Source organism: Marmota marmota, unplaced genomic scaffold (assembly GCF_001458135.2).
Source record: "Marmota marmota marmota unplaced genomic scaffold, marMar, whole genome shotgun sequence".
In the NCBI taxonomy this organism is placed as follows: domain Eukaryota; kingdom Metazoa; phylum Chordata; class Mammalia; order Rodentia; family Sciuridae; genus Marmota; species Marmota marmota.
Window position 1 is genome coordinate 36,965,826 of NW_025999968.1, and position 27,459 is coordinate 36,993,284.

At 31.2% G+C, this 27,459-nt stretch overlaps 1 protein-coding gene across 4 annotated transcripts in view; it reads right to left on the minus strand.

Annotated features, from left to right (window-relative positions):
- Lipi (lipase I) overlaps positions 1 to 27,459 on the minus strand; it is a 59,354-nt gene that overhangs the window by 29,249 nt on the left and 2,646 nt on the right. The window contains exons 3-11 of one of the 4 annotated variants that reach the window (XM_048803513.1): positions 25,509 to 25,561; positions 12,788 to 12,890; positions 11,551 to 11,601; positions 10,873 to 10,972; positions 9,100 to 9,485; positions 7,030 to 7,138; positions 5,306 to 5,407; positions 1,457 to 1,546; positions 325 to 492 (exon numbers count right to left, since the gene is read on the minus strand). In XM_048803513.1, coding sequence (XP_048659470.1) covers positions 325 to 492; positions 1,457 to 1,546; positions 5,306 to 5,407; positions 7,030 to 7,138; positions 9,100 to 9,396 — 766 coding nt within the window. In that variant the 5' untranslated portion in view covers positions 9,397 to 9,485; positions 10,873 to 10,972; positions 11,551 to 11,601; positions 12,788 to 12,890; positions 25,509 to 25,561. Of the gene's footprint in view, positions 1 to 324; positions 493 to 1,456; positions 1,547 to 5,305; positions 5,408 to 7,029; positions 7,139 to 9,099; positions 9,486 to 10,872; positions 10,973 to 11,550; positions 11,602 to 12,787; positions 12,983 to 25,508; positions 25,848 to 27,459 lie in introns of those variants that run through there. The other 3 variants (XM_048803514.1, XM_048803512.1, XM_048803511.1) reach the window with 3 other exon arrangements.

The following is a 27,459-nucleotide window of genomic DNA, read 5'->3' on the forward strand; positions in this document are numbered from 1 at the left end:
ACATAATTCGATGATAAATAGTTAGATCCATTTGGCTATCAAGAACATGGGTCATAATGAGGTCATTGAAATCTGCCCTCTATATTAAGAATAGGAAGGCAGTTGGTCTATTTCTCTCATTAATTATCTTTTAAAATTTAGTAGTAAATAAAATATTTATTCTGACAGTACCACATCTCCACAGATACATTTTCCATAAAATGTTAGCAAATTAACACATAAACATAAATAATTGATTTTATGATTTAAATTCAGCAGAAAATGCTAACAATTTGGGTATTCATTTTCAAAAGGAATTACTGTAACTATACCAATCCTTCTTACCTAGCCTAGGACATGAGTTTTCCTTAAAGCTGCCACAGTCCACACATAAACTAGCCTTGTAATCTCTGTATGAAGAACAAGGAAATGAAACAAAGATGCAGTTTGTTTCCAAAGTTGCCATGAACAAGTGAATTGCTCGCTGGTGGTCACACTTAATATATTCCAATCCTTTAAGGAAAAAAAAAAAGCAAAAGAACTATAGATGTATTAAACTGAGATTAATTAGAGAAAAACTGAAGATTAAGTTCTACTAAATTCTGTGCACCTCACAAATATGAAATTTTTGACTACAATATAGTTATATCTCAAGCCCCTTAACAAAGAGTACCATTAAAAAATTAACTTTAGCATGTCTTTTGCAGAAAATTAATAAAATTTTTCATAAAGTAATTACTAATACAGCAGGGATGTTTAATTTCAATACAAGCAGGTTGTAAAAACACAAAGCTAGCATATTAATAACTAGTATACATTTCTCCCTTCTAATCCTCTACCTCTAAGATTTCCACCCAGCCTCAGAAATACCTATGGAAACAGATGACAATGAAACTTTATGACCCCTCTTTCCTTTCCCAAGGTCTAGCATCCTCTCCCTTTGACCAAACTCGTCTATCTTCAGCAGATTTTGGCCCTGTGTTATGTCTTACTCATTACTGCTGTGGACCTAATATTTATCACCATGGCTCTAAGATGATCCAAATTCCACACCTGTGGCAACTGTTCATCTATCTCTCTATATAAGACAATCAAGAATTGAGAACATTTGTTTGTACAATAAAATGGTGATGGTGAATGTTGAATTTTGAAATCAAATGTGTGTTACATGATACTTTAGCTACATGGTGCTTTCTCAATAACTTAAAATTTTTCCTAACATTTAAAACGATGAACTAAAATCACTGGAACCATTACATAATAGGTCTCATTCATAACCAAATGATATGACTACTGGCAATCTTTATGAATGACTCAGGATCAAATTAAAGTATTTATGATCAATAACTATCCTGAATCTTGGGGAAAAGAAGATTAAATCAAACTATTGCCCAAAGATTAAAAAAGAAAAAATAAATTATTTTCTTTTACCATTTCCAATCATGTGTAGTTCATTTGCAAATACTATTTCATATACCTGAAAAAATTGACTTAGGACATCCAGGTTGTTTTTTTCCTCCATTTGGATAAAAATCTATATGTCCCAATGGCTCTTGGATACCTAAACCTAAGAAGAAAAGTACCCAAGAATCACAAAATGTAGATAATCAGGTAGGCAACAATCACCTAAAACAAAATTGCTTAAAAATCTATTGAAAAGTATTCTTTAATTTTAAAATTGAAAATAAAATAAAAGCTATTTTTTCAGAAATGAGTTTCTATCATGACAGTTTTTCAGATTAATTCTTTGTGAGATTATATTTTATTGATTTAATATATTTACCAGTCACCAGTTTACTATGGGCCAGTCATAGTTCTTTATGCTATTAGTGCATAAATAAGTTTTTAAAAAATAGAGAAAAAATCCTTGTCGTGGAATATTCTTTCTAGTGGAAGGAAAATATGAGACAAATAAAAATATAATATTCAAGATAAGTGCTATGGAGCAAGTGGAACAGGGCGCAGAGCACACCTAGCTAGGGTGGTAGCTGAACTTTTCAGTAGTTTGTGCTTCCCACTGAGGAGGCTGAAAGTGAGTAAAGATATGGAGGATGTGAGCAGTAAGCCACGGTGATATGTGTACGAGTAGACTTGGGGTATTTAAGGAAGCCAGGTGGCTGGAGCATAACATGTAAGAAGGATCATCAGAAGACAAGAATTCACACCATATATGACCCTTCTGGTCAGGGTGAGGATTTATTCTCATTGGGGGTTATTATGCCTGGGAGCAGCTGATACTAACTGGTAAAACCTAAAGAGCACACTGCCTCAGCTGGTATGACTTGGGTCAAGGTGGCTTGCAACATACAGCTATGAGTCCCAGGATTCTGTAGATCTGTAGATCTTTGGGGCACTGGTGAAGGTTGAAATTCTGAGTCCATTATCAATATGCAGTCTAATACCCAGGGAGCCACTAGAATGAAAAAAGGGTAGCAAGCTCAGAAAATTCAGGACTACAGTTATAAAACCCTGTTGCCAAGTAAGATTGAAATGCTTTGGCTTAAGGCACAAAAAATTAACACAGTTAACACTTGGAAGAAATCAGCAAAGGGTTTAGCATAACAATAAAATAATTGAGTCTGACATTAAGTATTATGATGCCAAAGATTCAGCCTCAGCAATTTAGTGAGGTCCTAAGAAACTTAATGAGACCCTCTCTATAAATTAAAAAATATATCTATCTATATCTATATCTATGGTAATATGCTCAATGGTTAAGCACCCCTGGGTTCAATCTCTGGTACAAAAAAAATAAAATGCCAAAGATTAAGATCCAGCAAATTTAACTAGTATATAATACTAAGAGAACACAGTAACAGCTAGGGAGGTATTAGAGGGACATGAGAGCACTGGTGATATACATAATGGTAGGGAAGTGAGGACCTTTAGCATATAAGGAAATATAAAAGACAACTTAGATGACTTTAATTAACGTCTCCAGATTCCAGGGCAGCTTATGCGTTGTATGACTGAAAGAAGAGTCAGTCCCTCTTTACATCTCATCTTATGCTCAGCTTATGGCATTTAAGCAAATATGAAATCCAACAATTTGGAGTTCTCTGTAGTTTCCTAACATCTAAGTGCAACGTTGGGTTCTAATTTTGGAACCAGCTATTTCTCCAATCTGCCACTGGGGTTGACCCAAACAGGAAAGCTCCAGGATCAAGGGGAAGCAAAAGATACTTATTATAAACTTAGAAACAGCCCTTCATTCAGGCATGTTATTTTTCTTCTTATCAGAAGCAGGGAGCAGGGCGGCTTGGTCAGCTTAGATCATTAATTCCCTTGATTTTAAGAATGATGGGGAGAACAAATATGGCCTTTCCATTTTCTATTTATTATAAATTATAACAACATAAGAAAATAACATAAAATAAAGGGCTACAAATACACTATTATGAGGCAAATAGCCTCGTACCTACTCATGTCAAGGAACAGCACCTGGAAACCTCATTGGCCTTTATCCAGTCACAAGCTTTTATCTGTCCTTTAACATCCTTTCCTTTAATGAAATAATTTTTTATATAAATTTATATGCTATGAATACATACAAGACACTACATATACATAAAACATATACATATGCTTTTGTGTCTGTTTTTTTCTAACGATCAGTCTGTTTGTGATGTTACTCCACATTATCAGGTGTGAAGGTTATTTACTGCTATGCAGCCCTTCAGTGCATGAGCATTCCACAGATTTATTTGTCCTCTCAAGTTGGGAGACATTTGTGTTGTTCCTATTTTCTGGATAATATTCATTCATACTCTGAATAGTATTGAACATATATTCATGTACATGCAAAGGCAAATCTGTTGACCGTACACTTGGAAGTGGAATTGCTGTTTTATAGACCATGAATATCTTCAGTTTTAATAAATAATGCAAAAGTGTTTCCAAAATGGCAGCACCAATTTGAGCCTCTATCAACCACATTTGAATATTTCTGTTGTTCTATAACCTCTTTAACAAATGGTCTTGCCAGGGTTTTGAATTTGGGGTCTCTTTATAAGCATGTGGTATTTCATTCAAGTTTTAATTTGCATTTTTCTTTTTACTAACTTTAAAAATGTTCCATATGGTTATTGTTTATTTGGAATTTTTCCTTTATAAAAATGCCTGATCAAGCCTTGATTTTTTTAATTTTTTTTAGTTGTATATGAACACAATATCTTTATTTATTTATTTATTTTTATGTGGTGCTGAGGATTGAACCCAATGCCTCACACATGCCAGGCAAGTGTTCTACCACTGAGCCACAAACCCAGCCCAAGCCTTGATTTTTAAAATTTGATTATTTTTGTCTTTATTATTAATGCACTCTTGTTTTAAAGCTCTTTCTCCCCATATTTTTGGTTTGCTCTTTATTTTCTTTTTTTTCCATATATTTTAGTTGTCAATGGACATTTATTTTATTTATTTATATTTGGTGCTGAGGATTGAACCCAGTGCCTCATACATGCTAGACAAGTGTTGTACCACTGAGCCAGAACCCCAACCCCTTGCTTTTTACTTTCTGAAAGTTTTTTTTTTTAGGTTCTCAGTCTTAATGTAAACAAATATTTAAGTCTTCTCACTTGGGTTATGAGCTTTGTGTGATTTGGAAAAAATACTATTCTCTACTCCAATATTATGAAGATTTTAAAATTCATACTACATAAACTATTCGCTTTTCCTTTTCCATACTGTATGCACAATGTGGACAGGATTTTAATTATATGTGAGTTAGAGGGTTTTTTCCCAACTTCAACAATTAACTGGTTGAAACAGAAATATTTGTTGAAATTTCATTTTCATTTCATTTTGCCCAGCTGTGCCCCACCTGCCATAAATCTCAGAAGTTTTACAAGAAACTTATTTTATTTTATTGAATTTTTTGTCTTCCTTATGTTAGTGCCACACTGTCTTCATTTCTATGAGTTTATAATAAAATTTGACATCTGTGAAAAATATGTACCTTTTTTCTTCAAGACTGCCTTAGCAATACTTAGCCCTTTTTATTCCAAATTAATTTAATACTTAGATTCTGAAGTTATTTTTTAAAAGATGGAATTTAGGTTTAAAAAAGGGGGGAAGAGGATCAAATCAATGACTATTAATGGCTTGAATAGAACAAATTATGTCTCCCAAAATTTTCATTTTTAGGATGATGTGATACTTCTTGAAACCTGAATGAGGCAAACTGAGGCGAGCAGTGTCATTCGACAATGCAGGAAATCATTAACATGAAACATCTTATCCACATCCCTTCTTCCTCTTATTATCTCCTCTTCTCCAGGGTCTACATTTAATTTTTCATTTTTAAATCATTAAGCCACTGCTTTACCTTTGGCATCAGAATGGATGACATCTACAAATTTTGCATCAGTGTAATCTAATCTACTATTTGATGGCTTTCCAGTAAATTTTGGCCCAGCAGGATCAAGACCTGAAATTCAAGAAAGGTAGAGGATAGGAAAGGCAGCAGAACACAACAGACACTAGTATGGCAATATGTAAATCAATGGATGTGTAACTGATGTGATTCTGCAATCTGTATATGGGGTAAAAATGGGAGTTCATAACCCACTTGAATCAAAGTGTGAAATATGATATATCAAGAACTATGTAATGTTTTGAACAACCAAAAATAAAAAATTTAAAAAAATAAATAAATAAATAAAAATAAATTAAAAATAAAAAAAATTCAAGAAAGGAATGATTAATTAATCTAATCAAGTCTTACTTGATGCTCATTTATTGCATGGTTGTATTATTAATATTACATTAGAAACATACTAAGCACTTTAAGTTGAAATCTGCCCCAAAACCATAAAGGTAAGTAAAACTTGATAAATAGCATGTATCTTCATTATTTGAATACTTAATATCAATATTTGAAGACAGTCAAACTAAACCACCTTAGAGATACTTACACACAATATTTTGAAACATTTCTAGAGTTTTCGTTTAGGTAACAATTGTTAGCAAATTAGAAGTTCTGTGTTTAATAACAACTATGACTTCTCCTGGAGGGGAAAAGATAATAAATAGTATGTGTTCACATTCTCTTAAGAAAAAAAATATTTAAAACTTCTATGTAATATAAATATTACATATAGAGTAGCTTATACTTTACATAAAATTCTAGACTCATGACTTTCTGAATTGTATCAAAAGTCAGGGGAGATAAAATTAATTTCCTTGAAAGCATCTATGCAGTGGAAGAAAGTACCATCTTAAAAATTTATTTGAAAATATGTTCCTCATCTTGGGCCCTTCTAGTATTCTTATTTTATTTAAATAGTCCCAATATGGAGCCATTAAATTTGACTAATAGGTAGAAATATATATCCATACATACAAATTTTTTCACATCTCCTTTTCCTCTTTTCTAAAATTCAACTAAAAGTTTATTGTCTTTTATTAATACTTCAAAATGTTATCAATATTCTATGGACATACATATCAATAACTGTTTTAAAAATAATATAAATTGTTCAAGGAAGGATATTATACTTCTTCTAAAATCACCACCACTTCTAGAGGAAGGAAGAAAGTCTATGTTGGCATTATTTGGTTACTGAGTTTTGTGGATACAGTAACTCTGTCATGGGAATATGTGGGAAATTGGGAATCAGAACTCCTCAAACTTGGATACCGACTCTTGATTCTTCTAGCACTCAAGTAAAACACTTTAAAAACTGAAATACAGTTTTGTGAAAATTAAGTACATCGCCATATTCTTATCATTCTTATCTCAGCATACATGAAGTACAATAAAGTTTAATTTAATGTGCCGAATTTTCCTGTGTATTCTTACAACAATAATTTAGATAGAAATACAGGGATAGATCTTTTCCTCTCATTTCTATCTCAAGTCATATGAGCTGTATTCAGAACTAAAAAATATTTTAGAATCTTACTTATATCTAATATTTGAAGACGAGTACAGAAAAATAAATGTGCATACATAATTTCTATTGCTTCGTTTTTGTACCTGCTAAATTTTAAATAACTTCTGATACTTAAAAGTGTGCTAAAATAATAATTTATTAAAAATAGTTTTACCTGTTATTCTTCCAAGTCCACCATGAAATATCTTTCCAACAAAACCACTAATATGAGCTCCCAAGCTCATGCCTATGAAGTGAAAATTGTCAAGAGATGCTCCATGTGTCTACAATTGAAAATAAGAATGTCACAATTTTCATTTTGGGTATTTACAAATCCTGTCTCACACAACCATGTTCTAAAACTCATTCTTTTTTTTCTCATGGCTTAATTCACTTCTGGGAGATAGAGAAGATAACTTTTTAAATTTTTGAAACAAGTTAAACTTTTATTTAATTATCATTAAGCTTTTATTTAAAGGTAAGTCACTATGTATAGCTTGCTTTCTGTTACAGCAGCTCAAATGAATTAAGACATACCCCAGATCAATCTGACTCCAAAGTTTATGCTAATCTGTCTCTCCATTTTCTCTGTTTAGATTCTATCAAAAATCCTAGAAAAGCTGGTGAAAGTGTAATAATCATTTCTACTTCAGAGATGATAAAATGAGGATTATGGATTTTAAGTGGCTTCCCCTATCACAAGCTGGATAGTGATGGAATCTAATCTGCCAAGGTCAGGGTTTGAAAACCTGTTAGTCAATGGGTAGAGGTGGGAGGATGGAGGTGTTAGAAGCTTACATGAGGGTGTATTTCTTCTACCATATTCATAAAGAAATAATAGAAGACTTGTGGGCAGATCATGTCTAGTCTACATGGTGACATGCCTGAAGGCTTACAGAAAGATGTAAATTGCCACTAAGAGAAAACTAGACAGGCTTTCCTAGCACAAAGCAATAAAGTTCTTCAAATACTTCAGAGAAATGCCCCAAAACTTGAAGGAAATATTTCTCCAAAGTTTAGTGCTACTGAACAATTTATGTTATTTTTTAAAACAGTTACTGAACTTTGAAGTATTGCTAGAAATTTATCTATGCTTCAAATTTTCCCAAGTTTCTCTACCCTTTTCCTCTCACCCTTTCCATACTTTGAGGTTCGTTTTTATTATGTAAAATCTATAACCAGAAAAAAATTGATTGTGCACTTTTATAACCTACTGATAGCAATGAGTAAGGCGATTATCTCCTTTGCCTTTCACAGGGATGGTATGATTTTCTCCAAATTAGGAAACATAAAAATAATAATGAAAGTTGATTGTATTCAATGATTACTAAATGGTATTCATTGGTTAAACACATACATACACATTAACATTTTTTATATATCTATGTATTCTTCTAATATTTCTATAAACATTATTATAAAATTTTATCTTAAATGCAAAAATAAGGAAATGCACATAGAGAGGTTAACGAATTGTGATGGTTAGTGAAGGATTTGGACTATGAACCGCTGAGTCTGACTTCTAGCCACTATATGTAGCTGCTTCTTGGATTTGCTATGCTTGTTTAATTTCAGCAAAGACTTGGAAGTTCAGCACAACATGTGCAATTTCAAGCCCAAGAATGTACCACAGACCAAATTAACCCTTCTGTCTTTCAATTACCCTTAACCACCACCTCTCAGGACAAACATGAGTCTCCATAAAGGTTGACATGGTTAAGAAAAATCATTCAAACTATAGATGACCCAGAACTGGCCTAAATTTACCTGACCCATCCCCACTTTGAGCAAACCTGAATGGAATTTCCTTTGACATTGATAAAATTAATCTACTTTTCAGACTGTTTTCCCCTGTCTTTTACCAAATTCATATTTGATTAATGTAAACATGTTAAGACATATTTTAGGGAGAATATCTAAAGAATGAAAAGATTATATACTTTATCCCCTCTGCCCATATAGGATCACTACTTTATTCTGAAGTTAATTTAGTTAGAGTCAAAAAGTCTTACAATGTTTTAAATTAATCATAATAAATGTTTATGAGAATTATTTTAAAATAAGGTAAAATCTAGATATACAATTATATTTTGATGCAAAGATAATAAGACTGCACAAATTAGAATTTCAAAGCTATAATTCTAAATGCTTATGGAAAAAAGTATTATTTTCATTATCACAAGTAGTATTACATAGCACATTATATATTGTATAGCAAGATTAATGATAAAATTTCCAGACTTACCAAAAGATATTGAATGTACTCAGTCAAAGTCTCAGCAACTTTTCTGGTGTTTTTAACTGCTCTGTTGTAAATAAAAGTTGTAGCACCATGGTTCCAGTCTACTACAATTACATTAATATCTTCTTTATGCAATAAACTCCTTACAAAATTTGAAAGCCATGATGGGGTGGAGCCCATTGGTCTGTATCCATGAATCAGCCAGACTGTTTTCTTTTGTGTGTTGAAATTAACATTGAGTGAGTTATTGAGCCCTAAAAGTGGCTCAGCACAGTTCAGATTGTTCCTTGTATACATCATCAGAACTATCTTTAATCTGGGAATAAACAAATCTTTTAAGGAATCCTTTACACTTAGATGAGAGAATTCAATGCATGGTCTTTTATTCTCTGAAATTAAAATTTAAAAAGTCAATCAAGCTGAGAACGTAGATATTATTGGATTCTTGATGCTGTTATAAAGAACAGAATTGAATATAAGGGTTGGGGGATTTCAAAATTTTATTAGCAATCAAATATAATTCACTAATCAACTGCACTGTTCAAAGTAATGCACTGATTAGGCAAAAAATTATAATTTCTAAACTAGAAATAATAAAAAAGTTACAATAGAAAATATAAATAAATACGATTGGTTAAAAATCATGAGTTGTTTATCTGTATAAAATAGGAAATTATAGCAATGTTTGTGACTAAAGTCATGAATATTGCTAATAAAGAAGTGATGAGCCCACCACCAATAAGATAGATAAATTGATTTTGAATTATGAACTTTAACAATAGCTTTATAGAATAGTACTTACATATGAATAATAAGCTTTAGGTAAAAAGACATTTTACTTAACCAGTTCTCTAATGAATATGAATAAAAACAAGATAACATTTTCCTATCAAATAAAAATAGAAAAATCTTCCTATACCATTGATAAGGGTAAATACCAAATGACTGATAAACACAAACAGTGAGACCATATAAAATGACACAGTCTTTGAAAAATTTATATTTATGTGTGTATCTCCATATGTGTGCACCACACACTTATTCTTAGCACAAAATTATAAATCACCTTAAATGTCATTATGAAACTATATGTGTTCTCTCTCCCTCTCTCTCTCCCTCTCTCTTTCTCTCTCCCTTTATAATTCCCAGAAGAAACCAAGGCAGAAAATAAAATAACTAAGAAAGATTAAAAATGCTCATTGCCACATAGTAAAACAACAGCCGCTTTTTATTTTCTCCTTCATAGATTTTCAGAATTGTAACTCTTTTCATAATAACAACATAATCCCAAAAGTTTTTTTCCAAATGAACTTTTAATTAGAATGTGTGCTTATATTCCTTCTTGAACATTAACTCTATAATATTTGGAAGAGAATTTGTCAACGTATATGAAATATTCACAAATGTGTTAGTATATTTTATCTCAGCAAATCTACTTCTAAGAATCTATCAGAAAAAAAACAAAAAGAAATGAACTAACAAATATTATTTTATTACTGGACATATATATTTTATAATAATCTTAATTGTGAATATATATTTGCAGTATTGTCATAATCACTGAGATACAGTAAAAGGAGAAAGACACTGAAGGAGAAGCAAGTTATACATTCAATTCCCAGGCAAAAAAACTAAGGTATCCTTGGAAAAGTTAAAACCTTGATTCTTTATATGTTTTAAGTACTAGAGAATGAGGAAGTAAGAGAAGGAATAGATTGAATCATAGTGCCTATGAATGCCTGCTACACTGTTCAAGTTGTGTAAGAAATTCTGTACCTCCACCTTATCTTATCAGCAGAACTTGGACAAGAGCCAAATGCAATCAATGAATCCAAACTGCTGACCCACTCCAACTCTAGGTAGCTGTTACATGGCCCTAGAATGAATAATGGGGAATTATTCAGTAGGATTACTGTGAAAAAAAATTAAAGGAAAGAAATTATCATCCAAAACCACCGGCAGAGAAATATATTATTTATTACCAGATGTACAAATAATTGCAGAAATAATTTCTATAGAGATAGCATCCCCATTGGAATGCGAAGAAAAATCTCATTTCAGAAACACAAAGCAGGAAGCCATTAAGAGAAAATTAACTGAGGTTAAAAAAGAAAAAAAAAACACAGCATCACATGGAGAACAGAATAATGAAATATTCTAGTTTATGAAAGTAAAAAGAAGCAATTGAGAATTAAAATTCACATTATAAATGTTATAACAAACATGGAACTGTCTTATAGTAAGAAATAAAACAAGAAAAATTAAAATCATGAAGGGAAACATACATACAAGAGAAAGAAAGATGATTCAAATCTTAAAATGTTGTTGTTCCATGGGCTGGGGCATTGGGGAGGGGGTGGGTAGAAACTACAAAAATTAAGGGAATTGCATACCAGGAGTTGCAAACTGAGAAGGTTCACTACAATGCAGAGAAAGTCAGTTAATCAGACTCACCAAGAGGTTTCCTAGAAATTCGTTTGGAGTTCCATGAAAGAGAGAAATATCCTAAAAATAGTAAGGCAGAAAATATAGGTTACAAACAGAGGAATGAAGTAATGATGACTTCATGTTTTCCTTTAAATGAATACATCAGACAGACAAAAGTTATAAGTGGAAAGTTTGGGGCCTAAGAAGTCTATGTCTTTCTAGAGGAATCTACTAAGAATAATACAGCACACTTTCTGAATCATCATTGTTACTTAAAAATGTTGGATTTACTGGAGATAAGTTGGACAGAATTTCATAGTATAAAAAAGATCGAAAGTGAATGTGCAAATAAGGTGAACACTGATTTAGGTCGAATGTTACAAAATTGGATAAAACAGAAAAGCAATAACAAAAGTTATTTCTGTATGTCCAAATTAAACTAATAAGACAGAAGCATATATTAAAAGGAGTATAGAGGAAGTGGGCTTGGTGCAAAAAGTCCTTAATAGAGGAATTTGTAAAATTTCAAAATTTTTAACTGTAGAAATAGAAAAATAGGGTTTTAAAAAATATTGAAAACCCAAATGTCAACTGCTATGCTATGTAAAACATAACACATAAATTTCTAAATATAAAAATATTTAGAATATAAATATTTACTCGTATAGCAGTATATATATATATATATATATATATATACAAAAGAAAAGAAAATTTGAAAATTGAAGTAATGAAACTAGAAAGCATAAGACAACAATAAAGTTACACTAGAGAAAAAAAATATGGTATGTAAATAGACATGTAACTGTAAAGTTGGCCTATTAAAAAGCATTCAATTTCAGCTTTTGTAAAAATAAATAAATAAATAAGAATAACACATTTAGAATAAGAACACAGGGCTGGGGTCGTGGCTTAGTGGTAAGAATGCTTGCCTAGCATGCATGGCGTAGCATGCATGAGGCGCTAGGTTTGTTCCCCAGCACCACATAAAAAAATTAAATAAACAAAATAAAGATATTGTGTCCATCTACAACTACAAATATTTTTAAAATAAATAAGAATATAATGGACAGATAAGTATATTCCTCACAAAAGGGGCATAGGCAGCTTTGTTAGAGCACAATGATGGCTCCAATTCATCACCCTTTCCCAAGTCCGGGCCATTTACTGTGTCACTTTGAGGTATTCTCTCATTTAAGTGAGGTGATTTGCCCCAAACCCACAATGAAGAAACAAAAATAGGACTTTCTTTGATAAATAGTACCTTAGGAGACTTGAAGGAAGCAGAGGCTTGAAATGGACTTGTACCAGTCGACTTACACTTCCACACCTCTGCCATCACATGAAAACAACCCTGGTCTGTCCAGCTAGAAGATGAGACAGGTGTGGAAAAGCTTATTTCCTCAGTTGTGCTAGGCACTAGTCAGTCCAGATGATGGCCACTCAACAGTCAGACATGCTGGTGATCACAACCAAAAGCAAGAATAATAATTGTTCCTTAGTATGTTCCACTGAGTCCACAGGTGAGAATAATGGATTCACATCAAGTGCCACTAAGAATGTTAGCTTTTATTTTCTTTTGGCTTTATTTTTGCCTGATAATAATATTGTAGGAAAGAGAGTGAAAACAAGAGATACCAAATAATACTAAAGAGTTAACATAGTGTATTGTTAGACTTAAAGAGCATTAAATTGATTTAATTCTAGATCTTTGGAGTAGAAAGAATAAAATTCTAGGCATCAAAAATATATCAGAATCTTCATAAAATTAACCTTAACAATTAGGTATAAATTGAAATATTCCCAAACAAGCTGGAAGCTCCTTTACTTACTAGACTTGCCCTATAAGAAATGCTAATGCATCTTTCAAATTGAAATAAAAGTCCACTAGATAGTAATTTGAAGTCATGAAAATATAAAGTTCTCCAGTAAAGACAAAACACATGACAAATACAGAAAACAATACTATCATAATTTTGGTTTATAACTTTACTTTTCTGTAAAAGCATGTCAGTATGAAAATCAACTAAACATAACAAAAGGTAATAATGTAGGAAATGAAGAACAAAAAAAAGGATTTAAAAGACAAATGCATAGAAATAACTGTAAGTGCATGTTCAAGGGTAGACAATGTATAAAGACAAAAGTTTTGTCATCAGTAACATTATGTAGGATGGAGTGGAACTTTAGAAAGGTAGTATTTTTATGGGATTGAATTTAAGTTAGTATCAGTTTAAGATGGATTGGTATAATTTTAGTATGTTATTTGTGGTCTCCATGGTAACCTCATAGAAACTATCTATAGGATTTATAAGAAAGGGAATGAGACTAAAAGCATGTCAGTATGAAAGCCAACTAAACACAACAAAAGGCACTGATGTAGGAAATGAGGAACAAAAAAAGACTAGAAGACATGTAGAAAACTAATGACAAAAGAGTAGATCACCGCAGATGAATGTAGATGTATTGAAACCCCTAATCTAAAGATGTACATTGGCAGAATGGGAAACAAACAAACAAAACAAAACAAAAAATCTAGCCTCCAACTATGTTCTATCTATAACACACTCATTTTGTCAAAAGATGAAAAAAAAATATTCAATTCAAAAGAGAGTAGAAATGCTACACTAATACCAGACAAAATAACTTTATAAATTAAAAATTGTTAAAAGATTAGGGAAAACAGTATAAAGATTAAACAATAAAACCTCCAAAGAAAACAGAAATAGAAAACTTTATTAAATTGGATTTAGCACTGATTCCCTGATTTCTCAAAGACTACCAAAAAGATTTTAAAAAGCACAAGCAATGAAAGCAAAAATAGATAAGTTTAGTTTTATCAAAATTAAAAGCTTTTGTGCATTAAAGGACAGAATCAACAAAATGAAAAGACAACCCACAGAATGGGGAAATACATTCATAAAAAAACAGATAATTTTCAGATTAATACCACAATGTAACAAATAAAAATCAAACACTCAAATTTAAAAAAATAAATGGGCAGAGGACTAGAATAGACATATCAATGAGGAAAAGTAAATGGTCAATAAACTGATTTAAAAAATACTAAATTTAAGAAAATTAAATTAAAACTATAATTGAATATCACTTCCAACTCTTTAGAACCTCTACTGTTTTTTTAAAACATAAAAAAATACAACTATTGATTAAGATATGGAAAAATGGAATTCTTTTGCATTGATGATGAGAATGCAAAATGGTACCACTGCTGTGGAAACAATATGATGTCTTCTCAAAAAAAATTTAAGTAGAATTACCACAATGTGTTCCCTGAAAGAAGAAAAACAAATCCAGTAATTCCATTCCTAGGTAAATAACCAAATAATTGAAGGCTGAGGCTTGAAGATAGACTTCAATGCCCATGTTCATGGCAGTACATTATTTAGAATAGCTAAAGAGTGGAAACAACCTACATATCCATCAATAAATTAATGGATTAGCAAAATCTCTAATATACAATGGAATGTTATTCAACCTTAAAAAGGAAGAAAATTTTATACATGTTACAATATGGGAAAACCTTGACTAGATATGATAAAGTGAAAATACAACAGTCAAAAATAGATCAAATATTCTATGGTTCCACTTACATGATCAACCTAGTTTCAATGACCAAAATAGTTGATTTCAGAGAGAAAGTAGAATGGTGGTTTCCAGAGGCTGAACAGAAAGAGGTAAATGGGAGTTAATGTTTCAAAGGAACATTGTTTCAGTTTGGGAAGGAGAAAAAGTTCTGGAGATGGTTAGTGATGGTGGTTACATGACAATATTTTTATACTTAATGCCACAGAATTATACACTTGAAATGGCTAAAATGTAAATTTTTATGTGTTTTACCTCAATTAAGAACAAAAATAAATAGATAAGTAAATGCTTAACAGAATCCAATTCCTGTCATGATGGATATCCATTGCAGATATTTCTCTAAAAACAGAATACTGGATAAGAATTGGAACAGATAAGTTTAAAATTGGAAAAGTTTAAAATTGGACAACAACAATCACAGGAATGTGTTTCCTGAAAGAAGAGAAACAAATTATTTGAATCCTATAATCTAATATCTTTCTGCTGGGAGGTCCTTTCTTGACTTCAGTGTAGGAAGGGTGAATCCAGTTAGAGCATGGCGATCTTGCTAACATAGGAGAAAGCTGGAGTTTGGCCATTGAAGTTTGAACAGCAGAATGCTAGAGAGGAAGAAGCCATGAAGAAGAAGAGCTTTGAAATCTATAGGGCAGTTTCTTTGTGTCTGTTGCTGTATACAAACCTATGCATGCATAGAATAAAGCACAAGGAGCTACAAGCTGAACAACTCTAGAGGTCATGCAGGGAAAGAAGACACTAATGTCTCAACTAGATAGAGTAGAGGGACATTAATGAAAAGCATGTCCATCCTCTAGAGACCCCAGAAAGTCAGACATTAGTTGCCATGCTGCTAAGCCACATATAAAGTAAAAGAGAACTTAGACACGCCCTTTCTCCCTCTCATGTTTTCAGCTCTACTTGCTTTGATTCAGTCTCATTTAATGGCAGGAAGCAGGATATGTGTATGAATTGAGAGAAAACATTGACAATCTTGAGTGAAGCCAGGATTTCTCAAATAAGAAACTGTAAGAATGAAACAAAAAACAAACAAGTGATATATTGGACCTTCTCATAATGAAACAGATTTGCTCCTCAAACAACAGTGTCAAGGATACAAACATGCAGACCTGAAATATGTATATCTGACAAGTACTTGGGCTCAAACGATTTGTGTGTGTGAGTGTGTATAGAATATACATATAATAATAAGACACGTCAATTTTTTAATAGACAAAAGAACTGAAGACATTTAACAGAAGATTGTAATAATGGCCAAGAATCTCAAGAAATGATGTTCAACGTCCTTAGTCATTCAAAAAATGCAAATCAAAAACAAAATAATACACCATTACTCACCCACTAGAATTTTTAAAAACTGGCAAAAGCAACCTGAAACCATTCTACATTACTGAAGAAAAAGGAAAAAATAATACAATACTTTGGGGAAAGAGGTTGATAGCTTTTTTATAATGCTAAATATGTAATTTAAAATAAAAAAACCACAAAAAGCTCACATCTAGGTATTAACCCTTGAGAACTGAAAACATGTCCTCACCACAACATGTACATCTTCATAGTAGCACTTTTTCTTTTCTTTTTCGGTACTGGGGATGGAACTCAGGAATGTTCAACTACTGAGCAACATCCCCAGCCCTTTTTATTTTTAATTTGGAGACAGGACTCAAAATAAGTTGTTGAGGCTAAATTGCTGAGGCTGGCTTTGAACATGCAATTCACCCATCACAGCCTTCTGAGTTGCTGGGATCACAGGCATGTACTACTCAGTACTATTTTTTCATATAAACTCTAAATTGGAAAGAACCCATATGCTAATCAAGAAGTGCATGAATAAACAAAGTGTGATTATCTATATAATATAAGGCCACCAGCAATATAAAGGAATAAAGTATTTATTCATGAACAACTTTGATGAATCACAAAAAATATATTCTAAGCAAAACTATAGCTATAAAAACTATAGAAAAGAAGATTTCATTTATATGAAATTCTAGAAAAGGATCTTTAATCTAGAATGTCAGAAAATATGTCCAGTTTATAAGGAATCAAAGAAAAGGGAATTAATTGCAAAGAGCTAACTTTTAGGGTAAAATAAATGTTTAAATCTTAATATGTTTTTACTAAGACTTATAAAACTGTACACATATATATTCAAAGTTCATCAAAATATAAATAAAGTATATATTTTATTGCATTTATATTATACCTCAATAACCTTAATTTTATAAAAATGTCATAGTAAGTACCCAATATTTTGCAGCAAATAGAAAAAAAACTTTTAAAATCACTTTAAAAAGTTCAATAACCTTAATATCAAACATGAAAATAAGACAAAGACACACATGCACAAAGCGCATGCATGCACACTCACACAGACACACACACACACACACACACAGATACATGAATTAGAAATCATCCTAAGTCATGCAACCCCTTAAAAGCAAAATGCCTAAATAACATATTGACAAAAATACACAGCAGTAGACAAAATTAAAAAAAAAACATTTTAATGGATCAACAATGATGCTTGTTAGTTTATACCCAAAGGACTTAAAATCAGCATACTACAGTGATGCAGCCACATCAATGCTTATAACAGCACAATCACAATAACTAAACTGTGGAACCAACCTAGATGCCCTTCAACAGTTGAATGGTTAAATAAACAGTGATTTATATACACAATGGAATATTACTCAGCATTAAAAGAGAATAAAATCATGGCATTTACAGGTAAATGGATGAAGTTGGAGAATATCATGCTAAGTGAATTACACCCATCCCAAAAAAGCAAAGGCCAATGTTCTCTCTAATAAGTAGACACTGATCCTTAATGGGGGTTGGGGGAGGCATGGGAGGAATCCAGGAACTTTAGATAGGGCAAAGGCAAAGAAGGGAAAGGGAGAAGGCATAGGGATAGGAAAGATAGTGAATGAGATAGACATCATTATCCTACATACATGTATGATGACATAAATGGTTTGACTCTACATTTTGTACAACCAGAGAAATGAAAAGTTGTGCTCCACTTGTGTACTATGAACTGAAATGCATTCTGCTGTCATGCGTAACTAATTAGAACAAATAAATTTTACAAAATATTTTACATAAGTTAAAACAGATATTATTTATTAAAATGAGAAAATTCTATGAATTTCATGCTAAGAGTCATTATCCTATTAATGAGGAAATAATAGCATATATCTATTAAAATAATAAAAATATAAAAATAAATACTATTATACTATGCATTTTTAATATTTTTAAGTTAGCAATAAGAAATATGATGTAATCAAAAGAATGTAGATATTATTCTTTATTATTGCATATGACATGATGTTCTACCAAAAATATGAAGATGGCAACTGAAAAAGTAATACAGTGAGAAACTTTAGTGTTAATATATAAAAATCAATAACTTGGCTCACAGCAACAGTAGTCAATATAAAATATAATTTTAAAAATATTCAGAACCACAAAAATATTAATTAATATTACTATCTGTATAATTTGTTTTTCAGCTCTCCTGCCTTACATTTTTGGAAACTTCTCCCCATCCTAAATGATTTTTTTAAGCTAATTTGCAAAGGTGTATTCTCTCTCCATCTCAGAGATCTCTGAATATTCAAACAGCCTAGACCTAGGATTGGATCCACAGGAGTGTGTGAAATCTAAGCAGACCCACTTAGGAAACTTTTGAGAGAGGCATTGAAGTAAAAAAGTGTCTCTATTCTTTTGAGAGCTCAAGCTAGAAGGAAATACATCCTGAAGCTATTATTTTCTGAGTACTTGTATTCAGTGGTATTTGATGCAAAACTCTTTAAGTTATGGAAGATAATAAACTCCTGTTTTTGTTTAACCTAGTTTGAACAAGGTTCTATAATTTACAAGTCAACTAGTTCTTTCAAAAAAAGAAGAGGAAGCAGAGTGTAAGGAGAAAGGAGACCAGGAGAAAGAATAAGAGGAAGAAAAGGAGGAAGAAAGGAAAAAAAACAAAGACAAAAATATATACAATAAACATTTTTTAAAAAATGAAAAAAAAAGCTACGAAGCCAAAGAAACTTTATACAGAAATAGAATGGATTCAAATAAGCACTAAGATATACCACAATCCAGAATGGAAGATTTAATATGAAATAATTTTTATTCAAGTTAATTTACATGTGCAATACAATTCTAAAATTAAGATGTTAATGAGATGTCACAGGAAGGGGAAAATGTATTAAAAAAAAGAATGACCTTTTGAAGATAATAAGGGGCATGGTTAAAATTATCCCAATATTATAAATAAAGAGGCCTGTGAAATTGAATCAAGAACTGATAGATGAAACAAAATGAGGACACCAATAAGTATATCATATTAGCCATGAAAACTAGGGCAATTAAAACAGTCAAAGGCAGTAGATTTTTAAATAAACAAAGCTAAGATGATTATTCGAGTCTAGCTATACTAAATCATTCCATGTAAAAGACAAGTTGTGTGAATTAGAAGGATACAATTAATACAGACTGAGAAATTATCTTAAGCATAAAAACAAAGGTGGAAATATAAATACAACCCAACATATTCCATAGCACATAAACTTAAAATGTCTGTATATAGAAACTATAAACTAGCTAAAATATGAAAAATAAATTAGAAAGATATTTTCAATATAAGGTATAAAAAATATATATATGTATTTTAAAAAAGAACCATAAATGAGTAAAGGAAAATGATACTTGCAAGCAAGGGAAAAACAGATATTATCCAAAGTAAAGGACTCACAAAATTATTAAAATATGATCAAAGAAATAAAATTTAACTAAAATATTACCATATTATTTTTACTATCATACCAATTGACCTAATTGGTATTAATACATCAAGGTGTATTATAATTTTAATGGTCAGTATTTAGTAATCAACTAAATTATAGCAATGAGAGACTAATAAAATAAATTATAGTGGATCCTTAAGATGAAGGCTATGAGACAAATTAAAAATCATTTATAAAAACTAGAGCTAAATTATAAAACTTTTTATATAAAATAAAATTAAAAGCAAGATTACAAAAACATATAAATACATCACATAAACATATTTCTATGTGTAGTACATAGGTAGAGTCCTAATTTCATCTGTAATACTTAGTGTATGTGTATGCACAATACAAATATATACATGTACATGTGCACATACACAACCATATATATTTATTGTAATAGAACCAGGATACAGATCCATAAAGTATAGTTAATGGTGATGCTAATATTACAGCAATTTTTTCTCTTCATTTGTACTTTTGTGTTTTCTATTTCCTGTATTTCTATATTTTCTTAGATTTTTGGATCTAAAATACTCATGTTTTGGTGTTATCGTGAAGAAAAATGGTTTAAATAGACCCCACTGAATTAAAATTGAAAACACCAAAAAGTAATGTTATTAGAAAAAAAGTCAAAGAAATCAAAGCAGAAAAATAAATATTAATTTTTGAATAACAAACTGAGGGTCTGAGGACTAGATTTGTAGCATTATTGTGATTAAAAATTGAGAACTTGGAAACAATATAGGATTTTATTGCTAGTTCTTAGGAAGATAATGATTCTAGAAATTGTCTCAAAAGAGAGATACACTGATAAAGAATGCTGAAAATCATTTTAGGTTTCAAATTTTACATAAAGTAGCAGAAAAATGTTAAAAAATGTCAGATACATGGTGAAGTTGGTGAAAATCGTTCTACACTGTTCAACTGTATCTTCACAATACATTCTCATTACAGTTACAATGGCTGTAATAATGAGAACAGAATGATCACAACATTCCAAAGAATGAACAGTGCCCTTGGCATGAACATCTAAAACCCAAGGGCCTCTAGTCCCTCTCATACTTCCCTTACAGCTCTGAACAAATTCTTATGCCTCTCAACCCTGAGCCCGGGTTTTTTCACTTTTTGAAGTATTTTATTGCCCTACTTTACATAATCAACCATATAATAATTGCATGTTTATGGAGTACAGTGTGAATGAAATTTCAATACATATATACACTGAATAACTGGCACATGCCTGTACAGAGGCTGAAGCAAAAGGATTACAAATTCAAGGTCAGTCTGAACAACTTATTGAGACCTTGTCTCAAAATAAAAAATAAAAAGTCTATTGATATATGTCAGTCATAGAGTGCTCCTGGTTTCAATGCCTAAACCTTTTAAAAAAAACTGAATCAGATTGGCATATATAGTACCTCAATCGTTAGTACCTCTTTCTGGTGATAAGTCTAGATCCTCTTTTCTAGCTATCTTGAAATATACAATATATTATTAGATAGTCACCCTAACAGGTGATAGAATACCAGTGCTTATTCTTATCCAGTTGTAACTTTGGATGTGTTGACCTACTTTTCCCTGATCTTCCTCTCCCACTTCCCCTCCCAATTCTCTGGTAACCACTATCCAACTCTCAACCTCTACAAGGTAACTTTTTAAAGATTTTACATATGAATTAGATCATTCCATGAGACATTTATCTTTCTGACTTACTCAATATAATTATGTCCTCATCTTTAAATGGAAGGAGTTGAGACAAATGTCCTCTACTACTATAATATTATTTGACTCCAAACACATTTTCCTGGTTGGTAAACTACTAAGACAAATGATTTTATCTTGTGACTTTCAGTGTTGACCAACACTTGCATAAAAAGTTACAAATCCTCACACATGTCCTGAATTTCATCCATTATTCTATGATAATCCCCTTAAACCACAATCTCATCCCAAAAAGTGTACCTGAAAATCTCCTTACTTCTCTTTCCCTATTTCTGAAAACAAAATGGATTTGTTATCAACAACAATCATATGGCATATGATTATTTAGCACTCACTCCATGCCATGTCCTGTGTTGTTTTATATTTCCCTATTCTTCACATCCATTCTACATATGAATAAAGTGATGATTAAACAGATTAAATAACCTAAGGTCATAAAATAAGAAGCAACAGAACATTTTCAGGTGAAATCAAAAAGCCATAGCAACATATTTATGGTATAAGCTATTTTGTACACATTTGAGCAACACAAATAAGACCCCATCAGAAGTTCAGTAGTTCATTTGCCTATTTGTGTGTATCAAGAATAAAGAGCCTTTGGGGACAGCAGAATCCCAAACCTGAAACAATTGACCCACTGATGCCACCAAGACAGGTGTTTATGTGGTTATAGCAGCAGCTAAAACAAAATTGTATAGGTGAAACTCTAAGATCCCTCAAGGATAGTGGCCAAAACCAAAAGTAAAGGCAAAAATGTATTTTAAATTTTAGTTCTGAGCCATCAATGCAAATTCAGAAAATAAATATTGATTCAATATGTTATACAAAAATCAAGATATTCAATCACTTATTTATAAAAATATGTGGCCAATGACTGACAAGGAATCTGACTACACAAGCAAAACAAACTAGGATTTCCCAAGATAGGTTTAAAAAACGGTGTGAAAAAATACGGGGCAAGTTTGTTCAGAATGTGGTTTCCTGGGGCAAATTCCAGAGATTCTGATTGGTAGGTAGATTTGCATTTTTAAATGTATAACCTAGGAGATTCAAGTAGTCCATGAAACTGCATGGAGAAGATCTACATTTGGAAATTATCTAACAGAATTAAAAGAAAATGCATTTAAAGGGAAAAGAGTGGATTATTGCTTTATAATCTATCACATCACACATTTACATTATCTCATTTGAGCTTCACAATTCTATGAGGTAGTATTGTAACTATTTTTTTCAATTAAAAATGAGCAAACTGAAGTTCATGGAAGCTGAGTCATTTAGCCCTGATATCTAGCCACCAGGACATGAATTTAAAATTACACATTTCATGTTCTTTCATATCACCCTTGTATTAAAGTGACTTTAGTACAGTAAATTAGTCATTTGTATGCACTTGATTTTCATAAGTTAACAGTAATAAATTACTGGACACATCAGAAGAGTATTGGTACAATTTAGACAAATATAACAATTTTGTTTGAGACGATGAGCTCAGAATCCCATGGGTCTTGGAAAAGTCACTGCCCTACATACTGGCTATTAAGGTTGCATGACTTGCTATGCTATTCCCTTGCTACTTGAAGTGTGCTTCACGTACCCATGTATCACCTAACAGCTTATTAGCAATGCAGAAACTGGGGCTTCCTCTCCAGCCTATGAATAAGAATTTTCATTTTACCAAGTTTGCTAAGTGTACTTTACCATATAATTCAAGTTTCATGATTTTTAGGAAAATGACTCAATTTCCTGTATTTCACTTTCCTCATCTATGAAATGAGAAAGCTGAATTGATCTATCTTTTACATCTTTGCCAGAATATTAGAACATAGGATTTGGAAAACTATATCCTATGAGACAAATACGGTCAGAAATCTAAGAATAGCTTTCATATTGTTAAATGACTGAAAAAATCAAAATGATAATATTTTGTGACAGGTGAAAATTATAACTAATATAAAATTTAGCATCCATCCATAAGTTTTGTTAGAATATAGCCACACTCCTTTTTTTTTTACCATACTGTCTACAGCTGCTTTCATACAATGTTGGCGGAGATGAATAGATGACCTACAAAAACTAAAATATTTACCCTCTGGCCTTTTGCAGAAATATTTGCTAACCTTTGCAGCAGAAATAATAGCAACAACAAAAACTGCCATTTTTACAGGTAGTATGAGTCAGCAACTATACTACAAATATATATGCATATAATTAGAATATACATAGAGAGACATATAAATACTTATGTATTGTTTGTACAGTTACGTCTCCACTTCCATTATATTCATTTTTTTTTAAATACCTGACTAGTTTCACTTATCAGAATGTTTTTCCTTTTTAAAAGACAGATGTAATTAATGATTTCTCATGTCAACAAGAGCAAGGCATGCCATCCTAGAGGTCAATATCTAGGGGTTTAGGAAGAGCAGGTATGATTTGAATAAAACAATCATGTGAAATAATCTACTGACAATTCAACACAATTCCCTTATCAAGTATAGATTCAAGGAAGATGAGAGAAATCTTAAGAATTTGCATGGGTTAAAAATGATTTCAAGACACCAAAATTTTTTATTACCTTATTTTCTTTTTGCTATTGTTAATATATAAAGGTTCTATTATATTTTAATCATTATCATACATGAATGAAACTGTCAACAGAGACAGAAACATACTGAGTAATATTCTTTGAGTTTTCCTAATTAAAAAACTCAGGCAACTGACTAAAGCTTAGTCAAAACAATCTCAGGAAGTCTGCCCAACAGTTCATAGTGAAACTACAATATAAAAATGATCACAAACTATGACATTAAAATGACACATAAGGTTAGGAGCCCAGAGTTCGAATTTCTCTAACTTTTAAATTAAAGTGCCCAAATTAAGCACTACATAAACAAAACACTCATTAAGAGACTTATGCAACAAAATATAAATATAAATGATGAAATAAATATGATAAACTGTACACTACTATTCTTTAGATTCTGTTTTGAAAATTCAAATGTTTCCAGAAGTAATAATTAGCTTAAATATGCAGTTGAAAATATAAAATTATATATTTGCTAATTTCTATTTCAGATTTTATGGTGTTTTTCAGTATACATGCAAGAATATTTTAGGAAGACATTTAAAACATAAAGAAAATAATCTACTTTCACAACTCCTCAGAAAACTCTTCATTTTGAATTTTGAATTTGCTGTTTTCATTATCATAAAGTAGAACAAACTGTTCTACGTTATTAAGAACTACTTTATTGCCATAAAAACTAATAAAGTAGTAAATTACTAAAATTAGTAAAGTTTATTAACGTAAACCAGTAAACCAAGATTGAATAAAGTTTTTCCTTATGATCATATACCGGCTTTGGTTTGTATTATGCTAAACAAGGAAGAAAGTTGTATTTTATGATTAGCTTGCTTTGCAATTGATAATTTACCTGTGTAAAAAGTTTTCTAAAAAGGAGGGCTATTTGAATTAATGAAATTAAAATACAATATTTATTAAGTTATGATTTTCATCACTGAATTAATTTCTCTATTATTCAATTATTTTTTCTCTTTATAAATTTATTCCCTATGTAGTCTTCTTGTAAAAGGTTTTCTAATTATTAATTATCTGGAAGGTAAATAAAATACAGAACATCAATTTCCCAATATTAAACACACAAGTATACATGTACATACAAATCATCATAGTAATCTGGTTTAATATACCTATGATCATAGCATATTTTTTTCATACTATGATGTCATAGCATTCTTTATCCCAGAATACAAACTGTACTAATTATTTTATATGCAGTTTTAAAGACAAATCATTAATAAGTGTCTTACCAGATCTTACCCAGCACATCAAACACAGGAAAATGTATACTCTCATTTGGAATCTGAAAAAGTAAAAGAAGCACTCAGATTCAGAAAAAAAAAGAAATTCCGTAATTCATTAAGGTTTCTCTTTGATAGGCTTATCACAAGCTGGCAGGCTTTACTGTAAAACTGACTTTTGCTCCTCCCTCTTTGTTGAAAAGGTGAGGTAGTTTCTTTTTCCTTTTTGACTTGAGGTCGTGAGAAGGATATTCAAGTCAAAGTCTCTGTAATAAGTCACAAAGCTTCAACTACACAAGTTGAATTTAAGGGAATGAAAAGGCTAATTATATATTTTATTTCTTTTAGCCTCAGGATTTCAGAAGTGGTCTGGAAGAATCTATTGTGGAAAGCCTTGGGGAAAAAAAATGTGTTGCTAGAAAATGCCAGAAATGGAAAGAGTCAGAAAGAGTTGTGGTTTATGTTCAGTTTGATTACAAACTAAGTTGTCTTTATACACCAGAAAACCAATAATGAAATCCATACCCATGAAGCTGTCAAATGTAAACTATGGGCTTTTCAGGTTTATGTCATTTTGCATCCAAAACACAGAGGCTATTTTAAATTTAAAATTCTAGCTTGTCTCTTAAGGCTAGAAATTGAAAATAAAAAATACTTTTGCTTTTACTATAATTTTAAATTATTACAAGCTTTCTTTTTACATGTTGACTTAAGTCTTATTTTCCTCCCAGCTATGAACTTCAGCAAAGAAAATTGAGAGTTTTCTAAGTACATGGGTTATAAGTTCAAAAATTGAATTTATTTTTAGAAAATTCATGTCTCTGTAACTTCCAAAGATTCAGTATGAACAGAAGTGTTTAATGAACATCAGAGATCAGCAGAAACTCATCTGAGTCTGGAATCATGCTTCAGAAGTCCACAAACAAAAATTCATTTTAAAATCATGAAAATTTAACTGCTGATGAAGCATCATCATTTGACATGTTTGATCTCTGAATGTTTATGTGAGGCTTTATGTTGAAAGGTTGCCATTACTATAATTTGTTTACCACCAAATAATGTAGGTCCTTCCACAGCACTGAGCTGTAGTAACTGCACTGGGACATAACAGAGATATAAATAAACCACATCACTTCAGAAAGTGGAGAAAGATAATGTACACATTATCCATGTAAAATATTTTTTAACAAATGTATACTGAATAAATTAAAAGATAAATATTTCCTATTTTATTTATAATTTCCCTTTTCTTCATGCTTTTGAGGTAATACTATAATATGACCCTCACACATTATTTTCATCTTTATCATTCTAAAGAGATCATAAGAACTTGGCATTCCATATAGTACAATACAAAGCAGAGTTTCAAAATACATGTATTAATTATCATATACTTACTGTTAATTGGGAAAGTTGGGTTTATTAAAGCCTATTGGATTAAATAGCAAATTATAAAGAAATTACAAAATAATATATAAAATGTCAATAGTTTAATAGGTCCTTATTTACTTGTGTACTTATTTAGTCCTCCTTGGATATAAAAAATGATTTTAAGACATTGGCTGACATGCATACACTGTGAACAAGAACACCAAGGTGATGATGACATGGACAATAATGGTGATGATAATGATTAATAAGAAAGAAAACTGAGTTCTATGCACCAGGCTTGCTTCTGAGGTAATTATAATAGTTGAATAATATTTATAGTGATGGCAAAGTAACTATTTATCAGAATGCACTTTACTACAACCTTTTATTTAACTTAGCAATGTGTCAAAATGTTTAGTAATCTTACCCTTTCACTCATCAAGGTATTTTTAACACCAGGGTACTTTTCTACAAAAATCCAAGGTCCTCCAAAGTAATAATAATCCACATGTGCACAAATGTATCCCAACAAGGATGTTCATCAGAGCATGGTATAATAGCCAAAAAATGGAAAAATATAAATGTCTAA